Genomic DNA, 22,894 nt, shown 5'->3' on the forward strand with positions numbered 1-22,894 from the left:
TTCAATGGGATTTATATTTAAACATACAATTAATATAACCAATCAAAATTATATTTTCTTCGGTTTATTCAACCAATACAATTAAAATCCTAAAATCCTTTAAAGAGATTATACTCTTATCATATTTAATATATACCTTGTGTAGTATATAATATAATTTATCATTTTATCCGATAGAATTTAGATTTAAATAGGAATTAAAATGACCAATTAAAATTAAATTATTTTTATTTTTTCAACCAACAAAATAAAAACTTTTCAGTGATATTTTTATTAATCCATAAACTTAATCTGGATGTTTTTGACAATTTCAATATGCCACTCTCCATTCTCACTTTTATTTATATATATATATATAGCTTATAGATAAGTTGATGTAAATAAATACTCTTAAAATCACCCTCAATGAATATTTAATTTCAGTACATATAAGTTGACCTAAGAATAATTCTAACTATGAATATTTTAGAACAAATCCTTTATATTTTATATTACAAGACATTAGCAAATCAATTAGTTTAATTTAAGACTTTGGGCGGCCGAGAAGAATCAATAAAAAAAATTGTAATTTTTTTATTATTCTATTTCTTTGGTTAAAAAAAAAAAAAGTAAAAGGTCCTTATCTGTAAATTTAAGAATAAGAAAACAAAATAAAATAAAGAAAGTGAGAGAGAGAGAGAGAGAGAGAGCGGGGGGCGAGAAAGCAAGAGAGTGTCCCTAAAATACTCCTTCACGTGTATTGTCCTTTCCTTTACCATGGCCAATGCTATCAACAACAATACAGTGGCTGAAACCACCAATAGAAACACCGCCAAACGCCAAAGTTTAATCGACGTCGACAACCGCCGCCGCCGGCAAGAACAATCTGGTCTGATACCAGGTCTACCTGACGACGTAGCTCAGCTTTGTCTCTCTTTAGTGCATCCTTCGTTACTTTATTCTGTATGTCATTCATGGCGCCGCCTAATCTATTCTTCTACTTTCCCTCCTTTCCTTTCTCTCTATACTGTTTTATCACCAACAGATTCTAAACTTGGTTATTACAATTCTAAAAATTCTACCCAATTCTTTTCCTTTGATCCTATTTCCTCCAAATGGGATCCACTTCCTCCACCACCGCCGGACCCTCCTCTCCGTCTACTCCTCAGCCATCCATCGTTCATTTCCCGCCATATACCTCTACAATTTGTCTCCGTTTCTGGCTACCTCATCCTGTTGGCTGCCACCACTCATAATTTTTGTCCGGCGCTCACTCATCCTCTCATTTTCAATCCTCTTACCCGGTCTTGGGCTTTTGGCCCTCCATTTGCAACACCTCGCCGGTGGTGCTCTGCTGGCAGCTTAAATAATGTCATTTACGTAGCGAGTGGAATTGGATCCCATTTCTCCGCTGAAGTGGCCAAGTCGGCAGAGAAATGGGATTTCTTGCACAACAATAACAAAACTAACCATTATTTAACTAATACAAACGACAAGAGTTGTTCGTGGAAATGGGAGAAAGTGAAAGGACTTAAAGATGGAAGATTTAGTACAGATGCCATTGATGCAATAGGATGGAGAGGAAAGCTATGTATGGTGAATGTAAAAGGTGATGTAGCAAAAGAAGGTTTAGTTTATGATACAGAGAAGGATGCATGGGAAGACATGCCGGATGGTATGCTTAGCGGCTGGAAAGGTCCGGTGGCCGCCATGAATGAGGAGGTTATGTATGTGGTGAATGAAACAAAGGGTATATTAAGTAAATATGATCCAGAAAGAGATGACTGGGAGGAGATAATGGAGTCGGAGAGGCTAAAAGGTGCGGAACATATGACTGCCGGCGGTGGTAGAGTTTGCGTTGTTGGCAACGGTGGTGGGATTGTGGTGTTGGATGTAGTGAGTTTTCCAGTGAAATTATGGATGGTGGATACGCCGCCGGGATTTGAAGCGGTAGCAGTACACATATTGCCGAGGATGACCCGGCCGGATCTTGAATATCCGGCACCCCTTTAGGTTTTATATCCACTTAGAAATCTTGATATGGTGTTAACTATTAACGATCGTTGGATTAATGAGATGAACATCAAGGGCGTTGGTTTTTTTTTTTTTTTTTTAATGTAATTTCGTCCAACACATTGCGTCAGCTACCGGAAATGGTCGCTGAAAAGTGAAAATGTAACTTTTTCTCAATTTTTTTATTACTTTGTCTTTTCTTATACTGAAAATAAAATTGTTAATTTTCTAACCCAAATGGCTGGGAGAGGAAAGGTTTCTTGTTTTTTAGAGTACTCCTGAGAACCAGATCCAGTGGAGATAAGGTGGGGCGCTCAGAGGATTAAAGCATGTGGTTACGAGCTCCGGTGTCAGGGGTTCGAATCCCTCCTCGGTCACAACTAGCTAAAAAGGGAAGGATCTTTCCTTCCGGAGGTAGGAAAATCATTATCAGATAGTAGATTTAAAATTATGAAACCTGCGTGTGGCTCTTTTATCGAAATAGAATATCTTCAAGTTTTTCTTTTTTTTTTTTTTCTTTTTGAAAATCATGATCGGGATAGTAGACTCAAAAGTTATGGAACTTGCTGGTAGGTCTTTTATCGAAATAGAATGTCCTCACTTTTTCTTTTTTCTTTTTATTCTTTATTTTTCGTAAATGGTTTACTCTTTCCATATGGTATGCTCGGCAGGAATCTTTTTATGTTTTACGATCCCTAACTCTTCTTCAGCCAGGCTTGGGCAGAATAACAAAGCAAGTACAATTATTAGTAGCATAACAAAAATGTGTTCTTCGTAATTAATATATTTGCTTGCGGTAATTGTGGCCTCTCGGGATTGATGACTGCAACTTTGATGCACTTGCTAGTACTAGTACATCTAAAGATTCTTAATTGCCTAGTTGTAAATAGCCCCTGACTATGGAACAAAGGATTAACCAGACTTACCTATATCGAGTTATTGACGACGATTCTCAAATATTACAAAACAGAACGTGATATGATGAGATGGGATGCGATAGAAAGAAAGATACATGGAACGGTTTACCTACTCTTAACGATCAAAGCGAACCCTTTCATTCCAAATTCTTATATCAAGTTCGGTATTATATAAAAAAATGGATAATTAAACCCATTTCTCGATTCAATAGAAATCCAAAGAGGAACGGAATAGAGTCCCAAATAAGGAGAGATATATATGTAAAAAACAGATCTGATTACGCCTATTCCTAATCTTAAATCGAATGTAACAACAAGGACATCCATATGTAAACATAGTATTTATTTAGATACGCTCGAACAACCTCTTCTTTTTCATAATGAGAATGTGCCTATTCTGATCTGGTCCGATATGGAATGAACTTATAATCATGAAATTGACTCAACTATCAGAATAATAACTTTCAATTCTCCTTACATTAGTCCTTTTATCCACCACTACACTAAAAAAAATGGGATAACCTATTTATTTGTTTTAAATCGTTGATGGTTTGTGGATCTTTGCATAAAAATTAATAAAATTATTGGAATGTATTGGTTTTCTAAAAATATATAGTAAAAGGTTTAAATTTTCCTTCTTAAAATTAAAAACTCTCCATTTAATTTGGCTACAAAATACTTAATAAATATGAATAAAATTAAAAAAATAATAATATACTTTTAAAATCTTAAATGAGCATTTAAAATGGAACAAAGTAAAATTTCTATTTATTACTATTAGAGTGGAACGGAGAAAATACTTTTTATTTGTTCAAATAATTGTATATACTCCATTAGAATAAATTTTTTACATGTATTTTTATGCTTGAATTTAGATAAAATTTAATTAAAATCCTCTAAATAATACTCTTCATGTTTCACTTTAATAGAAATAAATGGATATTTTACATTGCTCTGCTTTAGTACTCATTTAAGATTTTTAGAGCATGTTAATAATGCCTCTATTTCATAATAGTGATTACATTTGGAATTTCACATTCTTTAAAAAAAAAATCATTATATTTATCTAAATTATAATAAATTATCGAGTAAAATTGACTATATTATCCTTAATTCAATAATAATTTTTTAAGAAATCATTAAATTGAAGTAATAATTATTGATTATATATAAAAAATAAATATGAAAAAAATGAATTTATTACTCTTTAAAACTATAAATAAACTATAAATATGACAAATATTTTTTCTGCACCAAAACATAAAAGGTCATTGTAGTTATTTTATTACTTTCCCAAATTTTAATGGCAAAAAGAGAATAATTAATTTTAGTATGTAGTCGGTGCCAATTTGCTTGCAGCGGCGCTCAAATGGATGGACAGTGAAGCATCTGATGTCGTGGAATATGGGCAAGCTGTCAACTCGGTAATAATTCACAACATTTAATACGAAAAGCGTTACTCTTATTTTTATTTCTCCTATTCAGCAACTTGGCTCCAACTTTTGCCTTTTTCATAGGTTTTTATTGTCGTGTGAGGCAGAAACAACCTACGATGACTTCCAATTTCGCCAAAGGTATAAATTGCTTTTATTGGTTCTATTCTGCAAATATGTATTGCTAAATAATTTTTCACTCAATCGTAAAATTAAGTTATGGAGTCACTATATTAAAGAGGATTTCAAAGTAATCAATTTCTGGCTCAAAATCATCTAATTATTGGATCGACTCTGGTTTAAAATTACTATTTTTGTTTTATAATACTTATCACGTTTAAAATTTTACATCTTTTTTAAAAATTATTAAATTTGTCTAAATTACAATAAATTATTAAATAGATTCACTATATTACCTTTAATTTAATACTAATTTTCTAAAAAAAAAAATCATTAAATTGAAGTAATAATTATTAGTCATATACGAAAAGTAAAAATAAAAAAAAATTATTACTTCTTGAAACCGTAAATGTGATAAATATTTTAAAACAAACCATTTTTTTAAATGTGATAATCAATATGAAACGGAGATAGTAGTAGTTTATAGGGAAAAAATAAAATATTCAAAAGTTTGGGGGCCACTAATCTGTCCCTTTTATTAAACAGAATTTATTTTTAAATTAAAAATAAAAAGAAATACGTGGGTTGTTGATATTTAATGCTCCTTGCTGCTTGGATGAACTAGTCCCTGGAGACAATTACGTGGCAACCAAATTTTATAAAAATATATACTTTAAGAAAAAATAATGGAAAAATTTTAAACCAAATATAGGAAGTTTGAGGTTTATCTCTGTTAAATGTTTACATAAATGAGATTAATTGCATTTAGGTAAATTTTAATTCACTGACATCATAACATGGAGGAGGCTATTGCCTATAAACTCTGTGGGACTTTGCTCACACATAAAAACGATTTTTATTGAAGTGATTTGGTTGCTAAGACGTGGGCCGAGAAGGCTTAAGAGCCTTGGGCTCACTTCATAAGCTATCCGGCACCATCATGGGCCGCCTCTCAAGCCCATTTCTATTTTTCTTTGTAATTTTATACTTTGGGGTAGAAATAAGTAATTTTGAAGCATTGAGATATATGCCCCATCAGCAATTTTTACGATAGATACCAAATTTTACCATTTTCCTTCAAAAAAATTAGGTAAAAATACACACTAAATAATTAAAATATTACATACTAAACAATTAAAATATCATATACATGTCCGAACACTAATTTTTTTGGTACTTCTTCTATTGGTTAAAAAACTAATACGTATTATACATATATAAATACTAATTAATAATGATACTTAGGTTTACATATAATTTCACAAGAAAAATAAATAAAAAATACAACCAAACCAATAAATAAAATTTTATTTTCTTTATATTTTTACTCAATATATACCAAAAAAAAATATTTTCTCTCTTATTTTCATAAAAAAATTATACCAAAAAAGGTAAAAATAAAAAAATCGTTAGTGGGCCGAAAGCCCAAATAACGGCCGAGTTTACTTTTCCGTGCCAATGGCAGCCACAACTACTAGTGCTGGCCGTCAATTTCCCAAATATCTCTACCACAACAAAATTCTCTCTGCAATTTCTCCCTTTCCGAACATTAAACTCTCTCTCTCTCTCTCTGTCCAAAATTAGGGTTTCGGTGCATCGTCCTTTATGTTCCCGCCAAATTCTCTCCATATCAGACCGGGATTTCTTTAAACGATCCCTTTCGGAATCGATTTCGTAACTTTTAGGATTGTATTTCTGTGTTGAAAAAACAGGAAATTATGAACATAATTTCTTCATCGTCCGTCGTCGTTTCCGTCGTCATCTGCCAAAACCTCCGCGTTTACGGGCCCGGTTTGAATCCTTTTGCTCCCTATTGCATTGCCAATCACTCCATTGCTTCTCGCTAATTTCTTTCTTTTTTTCGTTGGGGAAAAAAAACAGAATATGTAAATTAGTGGACTTCTTCTTCTTCGTCTTCTCCTTCTCAATCTTTTAGGGTTTTTAATTGGTTGGATATTTCCTCAAAGGCTGTTTTCCATTGGTGATTAAATTTTTGATATTTGATTGCTTGATTGGTCATTTGCATCGAAGATCAAAGAGTATGATTCTCCAGGAACGGTCTGATTCCGTTTCGGTTTTATTGAAACGTAGTTTGTCGAAACGACGTAGTTTTAGGTCAAGAGTTGACAGAGATGACCGAGGCTGGACTTTGCTTCATATCGGCGCTAGAAAAGGTGATCTCAAAGAGGTATGCTTATTCTATTACGTTCTTTCTTTTGTTCTATTCCCATGGATGATAGCGAAAATTTGTTCAAATTTATGATTTTGGACTTAGTTATCTAGTAATTTTATCTACTCTATTTATGCATGATCAGGTTCATGATTGATTATTTCCTGTTCGAAGAATTTGGAATGCATATAATGAAACAAGTTTGGCCTGAATATAAATAAATTCTTGTAGACTAGAAAGTTTTGAGTCCAATTTAACATATTAAATATTTTGCTTGTTGGGGTAGGGTAATCTCGCTAAGCATGCAACAAATAGAGTTTTGGATGACAAATCTCCAAACAATTCTTGGCAGTTCAGGGGCATTTGAAAACAAGGAAAACAAGGATTTGATACGTGCCAATTTGGGGCATTTGAAAACAAGGAAAACAAGGATTTGATACGTGCCAATTTTCTAACTCTTTTTGTTTCATGCTATTGATTTGCTATATTTTTTTGGAAAATTTACTTAATGCGAAGGAGAAAACAAACTTCTTGGAATTTAAAAGAAAGTACTCCTTGGAGTTCCTTCACTTGATTGGTTATCTTATCTTCTGATTACGAATTTGATTAACAAACTTTTTTACTAAATCTACATTGTACTTTGTACATATTTGATGAAGTTGGCTCTGGCAAGTTTGCAAAATAAATAACCTTCGCCCTGTGTTCTGTGAGAATCTCTATCTATGACAGGCCAATGTAATTAAAATATAGTTAGTAAGATGCAATTTTTTTATTTGATCAATTCCCATGGAAAGATTGTTTTTGGTCCTTAATAGAAAAATTGGTTCATTCTTGAGGAGGAATCATTTTAAGCTACATAGTCTTCTGTCTTTATTCTCTTGTTTCTCTTTTGTGCCCTGCTTCTTGGCACAAAAATCTCTGGGTCCTCAGGGAACTGTTGCTCTTCGCTTCATTTTCTAGGAATTTGTTGTTCTTGTAAGCATATATATCTTATGGCCTTATAGGGAAATCAGTATTTTATGTCACACAAACTTGTAATACCTTCAAGGATTAATCAGAATATGTCAAGTCACATTTATGCAGGCTAAATTGAGTTGAATGCTGATTTTTGATTTAAGAGGCTTGTAGATGTAATTGGAAGGAATAGATATTGAAATATTGTCGGTGAGTCTTGCATTTATTTTTGTGCTGTTCTAAGTTGAGTGGAATGGAGGAAAGTGATTCATATAGTGTGATCCCAACTAAGTTGCCATTAAGTTGAATATGTTTCTTGTTATTTAATAGTTATTAATTGAAGATTTGGCTGCTTTTTTTTTCTTGTTTCTCTTTCCTCCCTTTCTTGTGATGCTTCTCATGATTGATATATTTTGTTCTATCCATAAAATGTATATACCAAACATTGTACCAAAAAGATTAAAACTGCTGCTGTAACAGGTGAAGCGGTTGCTTGATCAAGGAATGGACGTTAATGCACCTTCTTGGGGGCCCAAATCAAAATGGGTGACCCCTCTCCACCTCGCTGCTGAGGGAGGCCACATTGAGGTTATGGATGAATTGCTTGAACGTGGTGCTAACATCGATGCTAGAACATGGGGGGCTTGTGGCTGTAAGTATCCAAATTCCCTTTCCTCTTACTCCATCTTGCCCTGTCTTGTTGATTTGCCCCTTTTGACAATGACAGGGACACCACTTCATAGTGCAGCAAAAGAAAGGAAGAAAGAAGCAGTCAAGTTCCTTATTGAGAATGGGGCATTCTTGCCAGATGACATGAATGATATCAGATTTAATCCACCGCTCCATTACTGTCCTGGTCTTGAATGGGCATATGAGGAGATGAAGCGTCATCAAACAGAGAACTTTTCAGCTGGTGAGGGATCCTACAGTTCTGAAAGCTAATGTGCTCTCTTTGTTAGGGCCAGTACTACTTTCTGCTACATAAACAAATGTTCTATGATTTCCAAAGTGTGCTGTATTTCGTCTAATTACCTACAAGTGTTCTGAACGTACAATTAAGTGTCATGTGTTAATAATAAATGATTGGAGAAATGTGGTGAAATTAAGATTAAAAAACTAAGGTTTCTTTTAAATATCTGCAATGATTAGATTAGTTGCAATGCAAAGCAGAGTATATGGAGATAAATAAATTATGAATGTTTTGTATCTATTTTGGTATAATTATAATTATATACTAGTCAATCTCTGAAGGCTTTAATCTTTCACAACGATATATTCATTTTATCTCCAACTTAATCTTAATTTTAATGTTATCTTTCTTGATCTTGTTTAATCCTATGTGATCACACATTCATTTTATGAATCACAGCTCCACAACATTTATATTGTTAATATATAATGGACTATTTAAAAAGGTTAGGCTACCATTCGAGGAAAGGTTAAAAAATTGTTGTAAACTCTGAACCATAATTGTGCATTGAAAATGGAATTTACTGTCTTGGCCGTTATTGACATCAAATCAACATAACTTCCATTACAACATCAAATATCACAAGAACACACACCACTGGTTCTCATAACAGGAGACAGGGTGAAGTTATACAAAATAGCACACAAGATTTACAACTATTGCCATCACAATAAAAATTCTAGCTCTACATTAAAAAATAATTTAAAAAAAGGAACGATGTAATAAAATTTAATTAAGAAAAGAATAACTTAATTTCAAAGGTTATCAGCTGCTATCTTGTGTTACAATGGGGCACGAACAGGGGATGAAGAGACTGCCGCCTCAACCTCAGTGCTGGAAACTTGTGAGTTGAGATATGAGCGCGCCATTTCTAACATCATGTCCACCTCTTTCTTGTACTACACAGGATAATTTAGATGAATTTGGATTCAAACTCACAAAGTTAATACTATCCATGGACTCCATTCAGTACCACATGGATTCCTAAATATCATCAAAAGACTGCCCAAAAGAAGAAAGACAAGAAAGACATCAATAACAAATGAACCAACCTCATTAATTGCCCCTGCCTTAATTTTGGATTGCATCACACACCATTTCTTGAAATGTGCACCTGCATAAATTGTAAAATTAAATTTCCACCGATTTGTTGAGCTAATAAAGATGTGTATACTATATTAAACAACCAAAACTGAGACAAAAAGCATTTTAAAAGGTTTCATTCATAATAAGCTGCAATTTTAGTCGAAATATGCATTGTGCATTAGTTCATGATTGAACCAAGCACACAGATATATGTTCCTGCACAAGCATGATGCATATAGAATGCAGCTTCTTGCGAGATATCTTAGCACGTGAAAGTTCAAGCCTATCAAAAAAGTCTATAGCCAAAATTTCCACCATATGGGTGTGCCAGCATAAAAGTAATATATATTTCTGCATAGGTTTCAACCTTACATATATTGAAGGTTGAAATAAATACAACCAGCCGATAACGAAAGGATTAAAAAGGTAAATGCGGTCTGTAAGTAATGAACTGAACAACCCAAAAAAAAAAAAAAAAAAAAAAAAGAAAAAATAATTTGAGCAACAAAAATAGCTAATTCAAGTTGACATATTCCTGTAAAAATTTTGGAAGTAAAAGTAGCTGAGGGCAGACAACAGCCAGTGAATCTGTGAATTAAAAAAAATAAAATAAAATCTTCTCCCTGAAAGTCAATAAGTAGACAGGCATTGGGTAGATTCCTGATCCGTGTAAAGATGGAAAACATATAGTAAAAACATGCATAAAATTCTCCCAGGCTAGCATCTTCACGATTTAATGTCCTTAAACCTGCAGTCTGAAAGATAGTAAAACATGCATAATATTGTGAATTAACACCTACCCACTTTTATATCTATTGTTGAAGAGTTTTCACCATTGGTCTCTACTTTCCATCGACAATGAATCTGATCCAGCAGCAGCAATAGTGTAAAGCACAACATCACAAGAGAATGTATCAATTACTAAATATTTTCTAAATATATCAACTAGCAAATTCTCTTCTAAATAATAAGTCTTCCAATAACAGATACAAAAAAAAAAGAAATTTATTAATATGTCAAACAGCTAATCTAATTTGGACCATCAATCTAATAGCTAAGTCTAATTAGTGAGATATGTGACTGGCTATAAATTTACTATCAAAGAGGTTTTTAATCGACAGACGAGGCATGCCACAGGAATACACATGACAAAGAATGCCCTAGTGATTCACAAGGAACAAAGAAATTCGAGCTTATGCTATAAATACTACCCTCAGTCATTGATGGGTTTATTTTCTCTCACTGAGTATTTAGAGCTACGGGAGATATATTCCAAAGATGTCTAAATGGTACTTACCTCAAAATAAGATCCAAAGGGAACATCATGAGCCTGTTGTACAGTTTCAAACACCTAATAAGAGAGCAAAATTTTCAAACTAATGAATATATGCAATTAAACCATCGTATTTTATCGGAAGCAGGGATGCTTAGAAGAGAGGAAAATCAAAAGAAAAGGCACAAAGGATTAGAAATGTTGACAACAATGTTATTGGTGGGGTGAGAAATAGGCCAAAGGATGAGATAAGAGGCCGCACAAGCATTTTCTTATCTGGTGATAGAACAGCATGCTGATATTCTGTCATGGCTGTGTCTGGCGGGCACATGGGACTATTACACAAGGATCTGAATGTTATCTCTCTCACTTGACCATCGTACTCATCTGCAACATGCCACTGTCCCATCTGGAAATAGCATAACATAAAAATTACTAAATCGATTTTGAAAATACTAAATTTTGGACATTATTTAATCAAACTCTTCATAAAACAAACTAATACAAGAAGCTTTCTTACTAAAACAAACTCAATCTACATGTCTAACGGCTGCTAACACCATTATACTTCAAAATCCATGAATCATCATGCATGGAAACATGGCATAATGGAGATCTGATGAGACACTATGCTACTGAGACTTTCTAAAGTCAAAGCAATAACAGCCAAAATTTCAGCAATTACATCATGGACTTTACTATAAATTTAAGCAATTGATAACTGCTTTATTTTTTTTCATATCCTTTTTCGGACTTCTTTGATCATATTTATGCAATCTTAGGAGTCAACAATAAACTATAGAGCTCAATTTCAACTATGGTTTCCCTTCAAACACCCATTCCAAAACAAAGATAAGAAGTTAACAAAATTCTCAAAAAATAAAAAAAATAAAAAAAGTAAAGAAAAACAAAAGAAGGCAAGAGAACGAAACATGAAAAGAAAATAAATATAGTAGTTTGCTGACATCAAACTCAAGTATAATAATTTCCAAACAAGGCTATCCAAAGTCAAACTATAACAAATCAAATTCAAATATTATCTCCAAGATTCTTTACTATCCAATTTTCCATGAAATCTTACTATCTAACAAAACATGTTGCACCTAGATCTGCATTACCCTAACAAGAAATATCTTCACGTGTTGCACACCCACGTGTACAGAAAGAGAGAAAATTCATTGTACACATAAAATGATAAATTTTGAACCCCCGTTCTTCAAGAGTATGAAACTAGACTAAACAGTCTTCACAACCAACCAATTCATAGGAGCAATTCTTGTGGAAATATTAGTTTCCCCCCAAAAAAGAAGTTACTGACTCATTCATCATTTTCCAGTCTGAAAATTTTGAACCAAATGAATCTCCATCATGATACACATATTCCCTTTAATTTCCTCAATTATGAGCAACATCCATTTCTTTTTCTACATCATAACTGCAGAATAAGTTGTAGGTCATTAACTGACCAAACATGCAGGAAATTAAGATTAACAATCTCTTGTGAGTGATCTTCAACTTACAACAAGATTTGTATCTTTTCTAGCTGCACGATACTCATTGGTAAACTTAGAGTTGTCATTTAACAATTTATTAAAAAACTGATCAGCTGCGCAAGGAAACGTGTCCTGCAATGAAAACATAAAGAATTATACAAAAATCATAGGTAATAGGACAAACTCACAAGCAGGTGGATGCAAAAAGATTTCCATACATTATATATATCAACAAGAACCTCTTCTTTGATAAAAGCTTGATGTTTTTCAACTTTGGGCACAATATCGTCGAGAATACTGCTATTACTTCTAACAGAGCTACTATGAGCACGCAATGCTGATTCTGCTCTCTCCTACATGATAATGAATCATCAAACGAAAATTTTAATTAACAGGAGAAAGTTCAAAGAATTTTCAGGGAAAAAGGAAGTTATTGAGCACAGCCCAGGCAACTAAGGCGTCAATCATGATCAATCACAAGCATACAATCACCATCCCAAGATCCACTAAAAAATCTTACCACCTAACATAGCCAGCTAACCATTGAATAATGCACCGACGAGCATACTCACTTGACATGCTTATTATAATAAAAACTTGATGTAACAAAATTATTTCCCAAATATCTGCAGAAGATTTATGGTAGTTCCAAGTAATGACTAAGCGATTTGTCTTAATCATCATCCCAACTATTACTATTACCTTATATTATTACGTGGTATATAATTAAGACAAATCTTATAAGTAAAAATATAAGATCATAGAAACGGAAGGGATCATTCATAAAGCACAAATGTACCTTCTTTTCAGCTTCTAACATATCATGGTGGTTCTTTGCTGCACGCTGTAGTGTTCTTAAAGCATGATTCCTGTTCCAAAAGGATGCAAATTTATACCTGACTCTACCTGAAAATAACATTGGAGGGAAAAAAGCAATATAAAAACAACTTAAAAACCAAATTCACATTAAAAATAGGAATGACAGAGATTGTGGGTGCCTACAAATAGCATTCCACTACACACTCATTCTCAATTCTTCAAAAGGTACAGATAAAGAAAAAGAAAAGAGAAAAAGTTAATAATAACAGTATCAATAGAACTTTAAGCAGTGTCTATAAGTATCTAGAGAAACTTTTATTTTCAGTTAATTTACAGCATATCATCCAAATAACAAAAATTAATCTATTTCCTCAAAACATGCTTTCTAGAAAAACTTTTTTCACAGACAAACTACCTTCCATAAAAGAAACGAAGTCTTAACCAAAACTACTAGAGAATAAAAAACAAATCTTATTATTAGTTTAGTACACCAATTTTTATAGTATCACCAACAATAGCACTACACTAAATAGGAGGCACCTTCACCATCAATTACCTCCTAACATCCCACCAATGGTTCTCCTTTTAAATAATTCCAATAACAAGCTGAATATTGATGAGAGATATATCATTCAATTCAGACCCTCTTTCAAATCACTGAATGCATATAGTTGAATAATTTGAAAATATTAAGGCCCCTTGAGGCATGGAAAGTGATAAGAAAGGTTGAAATGTTCTATTCCAAACATGTGGTTCAAGATCAAAGAGGATAAAAAAGTGGAAGCCTTTTTAAAATTTAGAGATATCCACTAACCATCAGGACTTCCTAGTGGAGGCACACCAAGCCCTCCAGCACCCATCCGAAGTACAATTGTTATGGCAGGATTAATGAATGCATGCTGACTTCTACGGACCTGCATGAACCAAAAAATCAATACAAACCATATTTTTTGTAGTTCAACAATCTGTTCAATTATACTGGCCAACCTGCATACAATTTGGACATGCTGAATAGAGATATGGAAATTTTGGCAAAAGAAGAATACCACAAGATATAAAAAGCATCTACAGACATATTTATTTAATTACTACTATTTGAAATTATAATTAATTTTAATATGCAAATATTGCATCTTATCATCATATATAACTATTCAATATAAAGCTCGTCTTTTCAAATGACCTTGTTCGTTAATCATAAAGAGATTTCTGATAACTAGGACCAACATTACAGCATAATCAAATGATTATGATTACTCGTACACTTCTAATTAAATTTAAAATAATAAATCAAATTCAAGCAAAATAGTTTACAAATTATAATAAAAAAAACTGCATGATACAATATCACAAAATATAATAATCAAGTAATAAAAACAACACAAGTGCAAAATCACCTTGTCTTATGCATTTAATAATTAAGAAAAATTAAGAATCTGAGGTTATATTTATCATTATTGGCTCTTATGGAAAATTCTCATGCATTATTTGTGTCGATTTGGTTCCAGAGATCTTGTAAAAGAAAGTAAAATTTTTTGCAGGTACATCCTGGTTTGGCATGTCTATACGTGTTAGCAATGTGCCATATCTCACACAGTAATGAATGTGATCCATTAAGATAAATCTCTATGCTTCAAAGTTACACAAGGGAGTTTTATAAAAATAAACATAACATGTGGACACACCTCATCTATATCTCCAAAAGGTATAATCACCTGTGAAATGTAAATAAAAATTGTTAGAAAGAGATGTTCAGTTTGAGCTAGAAAACAAAACATTTGCAGAAGATGAGTAATTTTTCACTTAATGAACAAAATAATCATTAATATTATCAGATCTAATTTCTCATTTTGAGAGTTAATGACGTGAATAATGGTTTTAAATATCAGCTATAACCTAGTATCATCCAAATTGTAACAGTGAATCAACACGAAAACGGCACATTGAAAGAGTTGATACCATCATTTTTATCTAAACAAATTCCAGACGCTGCTGACTGTGACTGTTACATTTTGGCTGCAAAACACTTGCACACCTACACTTACTACAAAAACAGCAATTTAAAATCTTGATATGTACGATATTCTACAGCCAAGCAGCTAACCTAATCTTGAATTCACTTGTTTTAAAATTAGCAATGTTTTTCGCGTAATAAAAAATCTGTACCCAAATTAGACAGCCTGCTTTCCAACCGTAAAGACTCGTTAACCGCAAAGGAAAAGGAAAATCGGAGAAGCAGAGAGCAGTGTAGGTCCATATACAAAATCAACCCTAGAAAGCTATGGCTAGATTGAATCCAGAGAGGTTCATAACCTTTTAGTGCCTTCTATAACTGTGCTTAACCTCCCTCTTCCTTGTTTCACTATATGGTCTTTTATTCAAAAATTTTCTTTTATTTATGGGTGCTGTAAATTTCTTGTGGTCTTAAATTTATCCCATTTGAGCATCCAGCGTTACTTCTCTTCATGTTATCTAATTTTATAGTTAGAAACAATTCAAGCTTTTTCACAATTCGTACACTTCGTTCAAAATCTACACTTCCCTCTCCTGTTGGTCTCCAAAGCAACCTAGAATACCTGAACAATTTCATAATCTGCCACTCCAAAAATTTCAATATTAGTTAATTTTAAAAGAAACCAAATTGAATCGACCAATGCACGCTCCTAAGTTTAAATTTCATCATAATGCGTTATACACTTCCCTCTCTTGTTGGTCCTCAAAGTAACCCAGAACTGAAGAGAAAGAAACCTGAACCGATTCACAATTTTCTTTGGGAATCAGTCTAGTATAATTTGCCATTCTAAGAATTTCAGTTATTTCAGTATTAGTCAATTTCAAAACAAACCAAATTGAACTGACCAATGCACAGTCGTAAGTAATTTCATTGTAATAAATTAGGGGAGAAAAAGAAAATTATGTTTCCTATTATTCGTGATGAATGCAGCATCCTATCATTAGCCAAGTGAAGAATAGCACAGTAATATCCACTAAGATTTTCAAGTATTACTTGAGCAATAAATTGTAAATGAGAAGACAACATTACCTTCATTTGCTTAGAGAACACATTCGAATGGAAGCATATGTGCCATGCAGAGACATACATGCGGCCATGATACAAGAATGACCTCTCAAGAGCACACGAATAACTGTGTTCAACAATCTGAAATAGGCATTGTTTGTTAAGCCAGCAACAGAACCTACTGGGCTGGAACTAAAAGAGACTCTTTCCAAAATTTTGCTACTTTGCAGGAGAATAACTAAAAGGGGCTTGTTTATAAATTCCAATAATTTTATAGGTTTAGTGGATAAAGAATTCTCATAAGAAATGAATTTTGTGTATCTTGCCTCATCTGCAGGGAGGTTAAATATTGTTTGCAAAGGGCCAGGTTTCTGATGAACCACTGTAGGCCCCGGTTTATCTGAAGACATCCTTCTTCGAGCATATCCATTCACAACCCTAACAAAAACAAGATTTTAAACTAATTCAAAACAAATTAAAAAAAAACAACAAAAAATTCTTCCAGTTATTTGATGTGAAGAAAAAAATGCGATAACATGAAAATCACAGCACCGTCAAGATTACATTTAAACCAACCATATGCAAATAACGGAATAAAAACATGTCTAAGCACAATCAGAGAAGCGTTAAGATGATGCGAAATGAGCAAGCAACAATATAGGAATTTTGGAGGTTCTTTCAAAATATTTATCTACATTTAAATTGCCATAACAATTACTATTCCCGCATAGGTAGCAATATAACTTGGCACTATCACTGGACTATAAAACCTTGCGAGGCAGCTAGAACCCAGTAGCACCTTTAATTCCAACGTTAAATGATATGGAGTAAGACTCAAGCTTGGAAAGTTTTATTTGACAAATTTTTGTGCCAATGTGTTCGTTTTCATTTGCTTGGAAATCTGAAAATCCAGAATTCCTTAAATAGAAATCCTAATTCTAACAGATCCTAATTATTTGTTCTTTGCAAGATAACATATCTTTGTACGGCCTAAATTGAGCAAGGTACACTGGGAGCAAGACATCATGAGGGCATACTTTGATCTTCCATCAAAGCTTAAACGTCTTAAATATAAATAAAGTTCCTTTTCTGAGATTTTTAAAATCACATGAAAACGGTGTCCTTCTGAACAAAACTTGGAAACCAAAAGCTGGTTTAAAAATGAAAAGATCAATGCATTGGAAGGGGTTTTCTTAATATAAAAGTGCAGGCATCTACATGATAAAAAACTAATAAGAATAATTCCCAGAGAGGCCCTAAATGAAAATACCCTTCACATAGCAATATACAAAGGACGCCAGTAAAGATAATATAAGCAAAGCAATTTTAATAGATGAGCATGATAAATGGGGCATTTTTCTAATTATGGAGCTCTTACACCATATATTGGTGAGAGAGTGGTAAAGAAGACAAAGGAAAAGGAAGTAATAAACCAAATGACTACCTGGAAGAATTTACAGGGAGCTTTAATGTTTTAATATGGAGACAAACCTGAAAAAGAATTTATAAGATGCATATTAGCCTCCATGTAAAAAAAAAAAAAAAAAAAAAAAAAGGAATTCAAAATTTCAATACAGTAAGAAACAAAATTAAAGCAGGCTATCTAGTTTAAGAAGAAGAATCACCTGCCCAGATGGGCTATCTAGTGTATACCAGACTGCACCAGTTTGACCTTCACTTTCAACTGGAACAGTTACGGAGCCCAGAACAGTACTCTTCCAAATTATATCCCAATCATATATGGTTACATTAATCTGCTAGAGCAGGAAAAGAATATATATAAAACAAAAATGTTAGTTTAAAGGGGAGGAAAAATTAAGCACTAACAACAAAAGTATTTTTCTGTTGCATTTTATAGTGGCAACATACAGCTTTTATTTTTTTTCACTTAATACCATTTTATATTAATAATACAAGTCATAGTAGAAATTCAGCAGTATGATGGACAGCTTTGAACAAGAAAAACAAACTACTCAGGGAGGTTAAATTCAAACTTTATGGGCTTGGAGCAGCATATTGTCACTTATTTTTCTCACTAATATACCAAAAAGGAAGGCCTTTAAGGGAGAGGAGGAAAAATCTCACTACTTGATTGGTTGCTGGCTTATTAAACTCTAGTTCAAATGTAGCAGATGTTTATTCCCTCACATGCAGATAATGAATGATCCCTTTTTTCTTAACTGGATTACACCCACTCAATTTCTTCATTATTTTTTTCACTCATCAAAGAAACTTGGACATGTACATCAAATATATTAGGTTTGAATTGAGGTTTTGAGAATTCTCATTTTGCATATGGGAATCACTAATACAGAATAGGTATTGCAGAAAAGAATAAAGGAAAAACAAATATCTTTCACACGTGTAGTATGCAAATTATATACTGCTAAGATTATTGATTGTAAAAAAGACCCAAATATCTAGTTCTGACTATCATGACCCTAATTCTCATAATGGAGAAAATATTGCTATGATACACCTTTGGCTAATTTGATTCAATGGAGAGAATTATTACAATAATTACCTTGACAGGAAGCTCATCTACAGAAAAATTGAACTCCTCTCCCCACATGGGATTTCTTGAACCGGGGACCATTGAGCTGCATCAATAAAAAAAGTAAAATAAATTCAGGAAGAATAAACTTATTCATGCAAAGTACTACTATGACCATTTAGAATTTCGATGAAATGTGTCACTATAATTGTTACAAAAAAAAGAAAAAAGGTGTCTTAGTGAACAGATAGAGTATTGGCAAACATCAGTGTAACTTAACGTAATTTAATATGTCGAATATCAAGCTCTTATGGTCTTTCCTAACTCTAGTTTCCTTGCTAACAAGTCGGATACATAGCTTGAATCTCTTGGTAGAAGCAAATGAGGTATATAATGTAAATGGAAGATTGGATTAGAAGAACTTGATCATGAGTACTCTCATACATCATTAGAATTTAAGAGAAACAAGAATTAAAGTACAAATAACACAAAACACATGTAGAGAGAATTAGAGAAAGAAGGAAAGAGAAAACACACTTCAAAAAATAAGAATTGAAAAAACCAAAATCATGATAATTTCATTTCTGAGTAATCAACAATAACGAAGAAAATAATTAAACAACATGGGCATTACAAAGATTTTTGGAACTAATTGAATGGACTGTTTAATAGGAATATTTATAATAATTATATAATCAAACTCAGTCTTCCAATCTTTTTAAATTTTTTGTTGACTACATCAACAATTCATTAAAGCAAAAAATGGATAACGAATTGAATAACCTGAATCGCTTTTCTGAACCACAAGTAATGATAGCATAAGGATCTGAAGTTCCATTTAAATTTGCACCAATCAAATTCTTAGCTGCCAACAATTCCAACTGAAGCACAAAATAATGGCCAGTGAGACATTGTATAAAATTAACATAAACTATATAATAAATAACAACCTCCACACATAATTAATAGATATGCCAAAATCAAACGTGTATGTAAGATTTAAAGATACCTTAATTATGTATGCAGAATTGGCCTGAGGATCTCCTTTCAACTGGCCCATCTACAAAATAAGTGCAGAACTGCATGTCAAAGAAGTGGAAAATTACTCCATGAAACCAGCAGCAAGCAAGACTGTGTATAGCAACACTACTAAAATCCGATATCCGGGCATAAAGATAGCAAGTACTAATGGTTCTTGGCAATAACATGATGACATAATAATAATAATAATAATAATAATAATAATAATAATAATGTCATGTTAAAATTTTAATTTTGAGCATTGAATTCTGCTAGATACCAACTAAGTTGTGCCCATGCAAGCAAGATGTCAAATACTCAATGTTTGCTTGAAGACCAGTCACCTTGTCATGGCATATTAGCGCAACATTGAGGAAAAACTTTAGTCCCAAAGTAATGAAAAATAAAAATCTCAATTTTGTTGCATCTCTTCATAAGAATTTCTCAACAATGAAAAGCAGCCAATTTCGATACAAATTAATGAAAATAATACAAAAAGCAAGCAAAAATAAAATATTATAGTTATAGACATATATATATATATATATATAGCTTTTCTATATGGACAAAGTTTTTTTTCCCCCAAAGGAAAAAGAAGGTGAGTTCTCCAAAGTCAATCACTATTTTTCCCACTGTAAACCTGGACTTCAATAAATTAAGCTCTCTTAAATGAATTGTTGATCCTTGTTTCAGCTGCAATAAACACTCAAATTGATGATAATTACCTCAAACCGAATTCATTCTCAGAACCAATAACAGAGGTTTTATTTATTATATTTTCAAATTTTATCATTACTATCACCCGCATGAAGCAAACCGCCAAAAGTAATTAAAAGAAGTCCAAAAAAATCTTAAATTGAGAAAAACAATTTATTTATGAATCACGTTTCTATATATAAAAGCTATTAATCATGAAGTACCGTAAACTTTAAAGCTAAGAAAAATAAGTCCAGAAATGGAAACAAAGAACTCCCTTTCACGCTCACCTTCCTCATTATGTACTAAAAAACTCAAGAAAAAAGAATTAACGAAAATCATAAAAAAGTCAAACTTGACAAGAACCTGACGTTCCTCTTCGCAACCAGAAACATGCATATCGCAAGCAAAATCCATCACATTCAAAAAGTAAAATTAAAAATTGAAATTAAGAAACGAATAGACCAAATTGACCTTGTATCTATCATCAATTCCATCCCCAGAATTACCGGAATTGTCCAAAATCTGCGATCGATCATTATCTCCGGCGCCTCCACTCCAAGCAAAGAACCGAAACGAAGCGATCATAAATATCGCAGCAGCAACCGTGACCTTGATCTCCCACCAAGAAGGGAGCAAGAAATCCAGTGCTGCATCGATCATAACCATATCGCTTCGTTTCAATTGTCTCTCTCTTTTACTTGTCTTCGCTTCCAACACAAATTGATCAATGGTTCGGAGTTTTTAGGGTTTTGATAGTGAGAAAGAGCGTTGACAAGTAAACAATAGCGACCATTTCTAAGGAGAGAGGGTCAAGGTTTGGACCGTTGAGGAAGGGGTTGAACGTGGAAGAAGTGGTAAAATTATGAAGGTTGTGGGCAGGGGAAGAAAAAGAAGAGAGAGAAAAAAAAAAAAAAAAAAAAAAAAAAAAAAGAAAACCGTTATATTTGATGACGGTAATGCCCTTGCTGTTGCCCGGTAATAACGGGTATGTTCCCTCTTAAATGCGTATTTAAATATGGGGAAGTTTGGAGGGCGGAGTTATAAAAGCTACAACGAGAAGAAGATTATTCCATGCATTGTTATCGTTATTCGCTGTTATAAAAGCTCTCAAGACTCTGAGTCACCCGGAGGCTGACACCGAAAGGTCATCGCTCATTATTTTATTATTATTATTTTATTACCATGTTATTGTTTTTTTTTTTGAAGAGACATGTTATTGTTATTATCTTACTAAGATAAACTACAAAATGCCAATGCATAAAATCAAATGTCTTTTTTTAAAAAAAAAAAAAAAATAGATGTCCTAGGTTTAATTTGTTGTATTGTTGTACACGTAAACATTTAATTCTTTGTTCCCTCTTCTATTTGATTAAAGCCGCAAATCTATTTCTCTAACCTTTTTTATATTCACACAAACAACTTTCATAATTTATAACCATTTTTTATCTTAAAAAAGAAAATTCAAACCACTACAATTTAATTGAAGAAGGAACAATGGAAGCACTAATTTTTCAAAAACAACATGATTCGTCGTTAATGGAGACCAATAACAAAGTAAAGCAGCTGAAATCAAAAAAAAAATAAAAAGAAGCACCTGCAAAAAAAAAAATTATGCTTTTGGATATAGTTGGATTTAATCTGACTATTTCAAAATTTCATGATACAAATCGGATGTAGAATTAAAGAAGACGGTTTGTTCAAAAAAAGAAATCTTGATAGGAATTTAATGTAATTAAGAGAGACTTAAGAGACAAAAGAATAGAAGTTATGAGATCGGAGAGATTTAAAGAAAATAAAGGATTTATGAAATTTAAGTTGAAAAGGGAAAGAAACAAACTTATATTATATGGAACAAAGAATCTATAAGATGATGATTTTGATTTTGCTCCCTCTTTTTTACTATATGCGTGTGCCATTTTTGTATAAAGACGACTAACATCTATGAAAAAGAGAAGGAAGAAGGATGAAGAACATAGAGAAATGGAAACCCGAATTGAGGAGAGAGGCCAAAGAGTCTATATATGACGTTGTTTAAGCCACATCAGACAACTATCAAACTATCACGCTCTAGGTAGGGTTTGAAATTACGTTGTGCCTTTCCAACATGGCAAGGGACATAATTATTACAAAAATGCAAGTTAAAGTGTATAATAGGTTTTTTGCAAAGTTAAAAGTAACAATCTGTTAAAGTAAGAAAGTTGCCAAAGATTTTATACATTCAATCAATTTTTATACACTTCTTGTCTCGTTTTGGTTTTCATTTTAAAATATTTTAATTCCTTCAGTGTACTGCTAGTCAATTTAATGTTAACCAGTAACCAAATGCTCACTCTACTACTTTACTGATTTTATCACATTTAATTTGATCTATTATGCACTTCAAGTTAATAATTTTTTATAAATAAAAAAATATTCTATAGTCCTTACATTTTATT

General features: G+C 32.6%; 3 protein-coding genes across 6 annotated transcripts; 2 read left to right on the plus strand and 1 right to left on the minus strand.

The window, feature by feature from the left end:
- The first annotated feature begins 660 nt into the window (after positions 1-660).
- On the plus strand, positions 661-2,498 carry KUF1 (KAR-UP F-box 1). The gene has a single exon (XM_089720483.1). The coding sequence runs from the start codon at positions 757-759 to the stop codon at positions 1,990-1,992; it is 1,236 nt and encodes a 411-aa protein (XP_089576609.1). The 5' UTR covers positions 661-756; the 3' UTR covers positions 1,993-2,498.
- A 3,436-nt stretch (positions 2,499-5,934) lies between these two features.
- On the plus strand, positions 5,935-8,719 carry LOC149498811 (phytochrome-interacting ankyrin-repeat protein 2-like). The gene is made up of 3 exons (XM_089719858.1): positions 5,935-6,650; positions 8,067-8,238; positions 8,314-8,719. Exons 1-3 carry the CDS (start codon positions 6,504-6,506, stop codon positions 8,526-8,528), a joined length of 534 nt encoding a protein of 177 aa, XP_089575984.1. The 5' UTR covers positions 5,935-6,503; the 3' UTR covers positions 8,529-8,719.
- Positions 8,720-9,056: 337 nt separating this feature from the next.
- Positions 9,057-21,331, minus strand: LOC149498812 (C2 domain-containing protein / GRAM domain-containing protein). Of its 4 annotated transcripts, none has more exons than XM_089719849.1 (18): positions 20,966-21,331; positions 19,750-19,800; positions 19,524-19,621; positions 18,771-18,846; positions 17,872-18,000; positions 17,691-17,737; positions 16,573-16,684; positions 16,271-16,387; positions 14,913-14,942; positions 14,042-14,141; positions 13,208-13,314; positions 12,627-12,761; positions 12,436-12,540; positions 11,178-11,324; positions 10,940-10,993; positions 10,443-10,506; positions 9,609-9,670; positions 9,057-9,455 (listed from the first exon to the last, which is right to left on the minus strand). In XM_089719849.1, exons 1-18 carry the CDS (start codon positions 20,993-20,995, stop codon positions 9,339-9,341), a joined length of 1,581 nt encoding a protein of 526 aa, XP_089575975.1. In that variant the 5' UTR covers positions 20,996-21,331; the 3' UTR covers positions 9,057-9,338. The 4 variants fall into 4 exon arrangements, with proteins under 4 accessions (XP_089575975.1, XP_089575974.1, XP_089575979.1 ...); XM_089719848.1 differs by having other exon boundaries at positions 20,931-21,331; XM_089719853.1 differs by having other exon boundaries at positions 19,750-19,819; positions 20,966-21,106.
- Between the last annotated feature and the right edge of the window lie 1,563 nt (positions 21,332-22,894).

The sequence above is a fragment of the Jatropha curcas genome, chromosome 1, assembly GCF_041381405.1.
Source record: "Jatropha curcas cultivar XTBG-Jc1 chromosome 1, XTBG_Jcur_1.0, whole genome shotgun sequence".
In the NCBI taxonomy this organism is placed as follows: domain Eukaryota; kingdom Viridiplantae; phylum Streptophyta; class Magnoliopsida; order Malpighiales; family Euphorbiaceae; genus Jatropha; species Jatropha curcas.

Coding starts and splice junctions, on each gene's coding strand:
- KUF1 (XM_089720483.1), top strand. CDS start 757: ATGGCCAATGCTATCAACAACAATACAGTGGCTGAAACCACCAATAGA.
- LOC149498812 (XM_089719848.1), bottom strand. CDS start 21,125: ATGGTTATGATCGATGCAGCACTGGATTTCTTGCTCCCTTCTTGGTGG. Junction 14,943..16,270: donor TGTTCTCTAAGCAAATGAAG/GTAATGTTGTCT, acceptor TACATTTCACAG/GTGATTATACCTTTTGGAGA. Junction 12,541..12,626: donor TTCTTGTTGATATATATAAT/GTATGGAAATCT, acceptor TTTTCATTGCAG/GACACGTTTCCTTGCGCAGC.
- LOC149498811 (XM_089719858.1), top strand. CDS start 6,504: ATGATTCTCCAGGAACGGTCTGATTCCGTTTCGGTTTTATTGAAACGT. Junction 6,651..8,066: donor GAAAAGGTGATCTCAAAGAG/GTATGCTTATTC, acceptor CTGCTGTAACAG/GTGAAGCGGTTGCTTGATCA. Junction 8,239..8,313: donor AACATGGGGGGCTTGTGGCT/GTAAGTATCCAA, acceptor TGACAATGACAG/GGACACCACTTCATAGTGCA.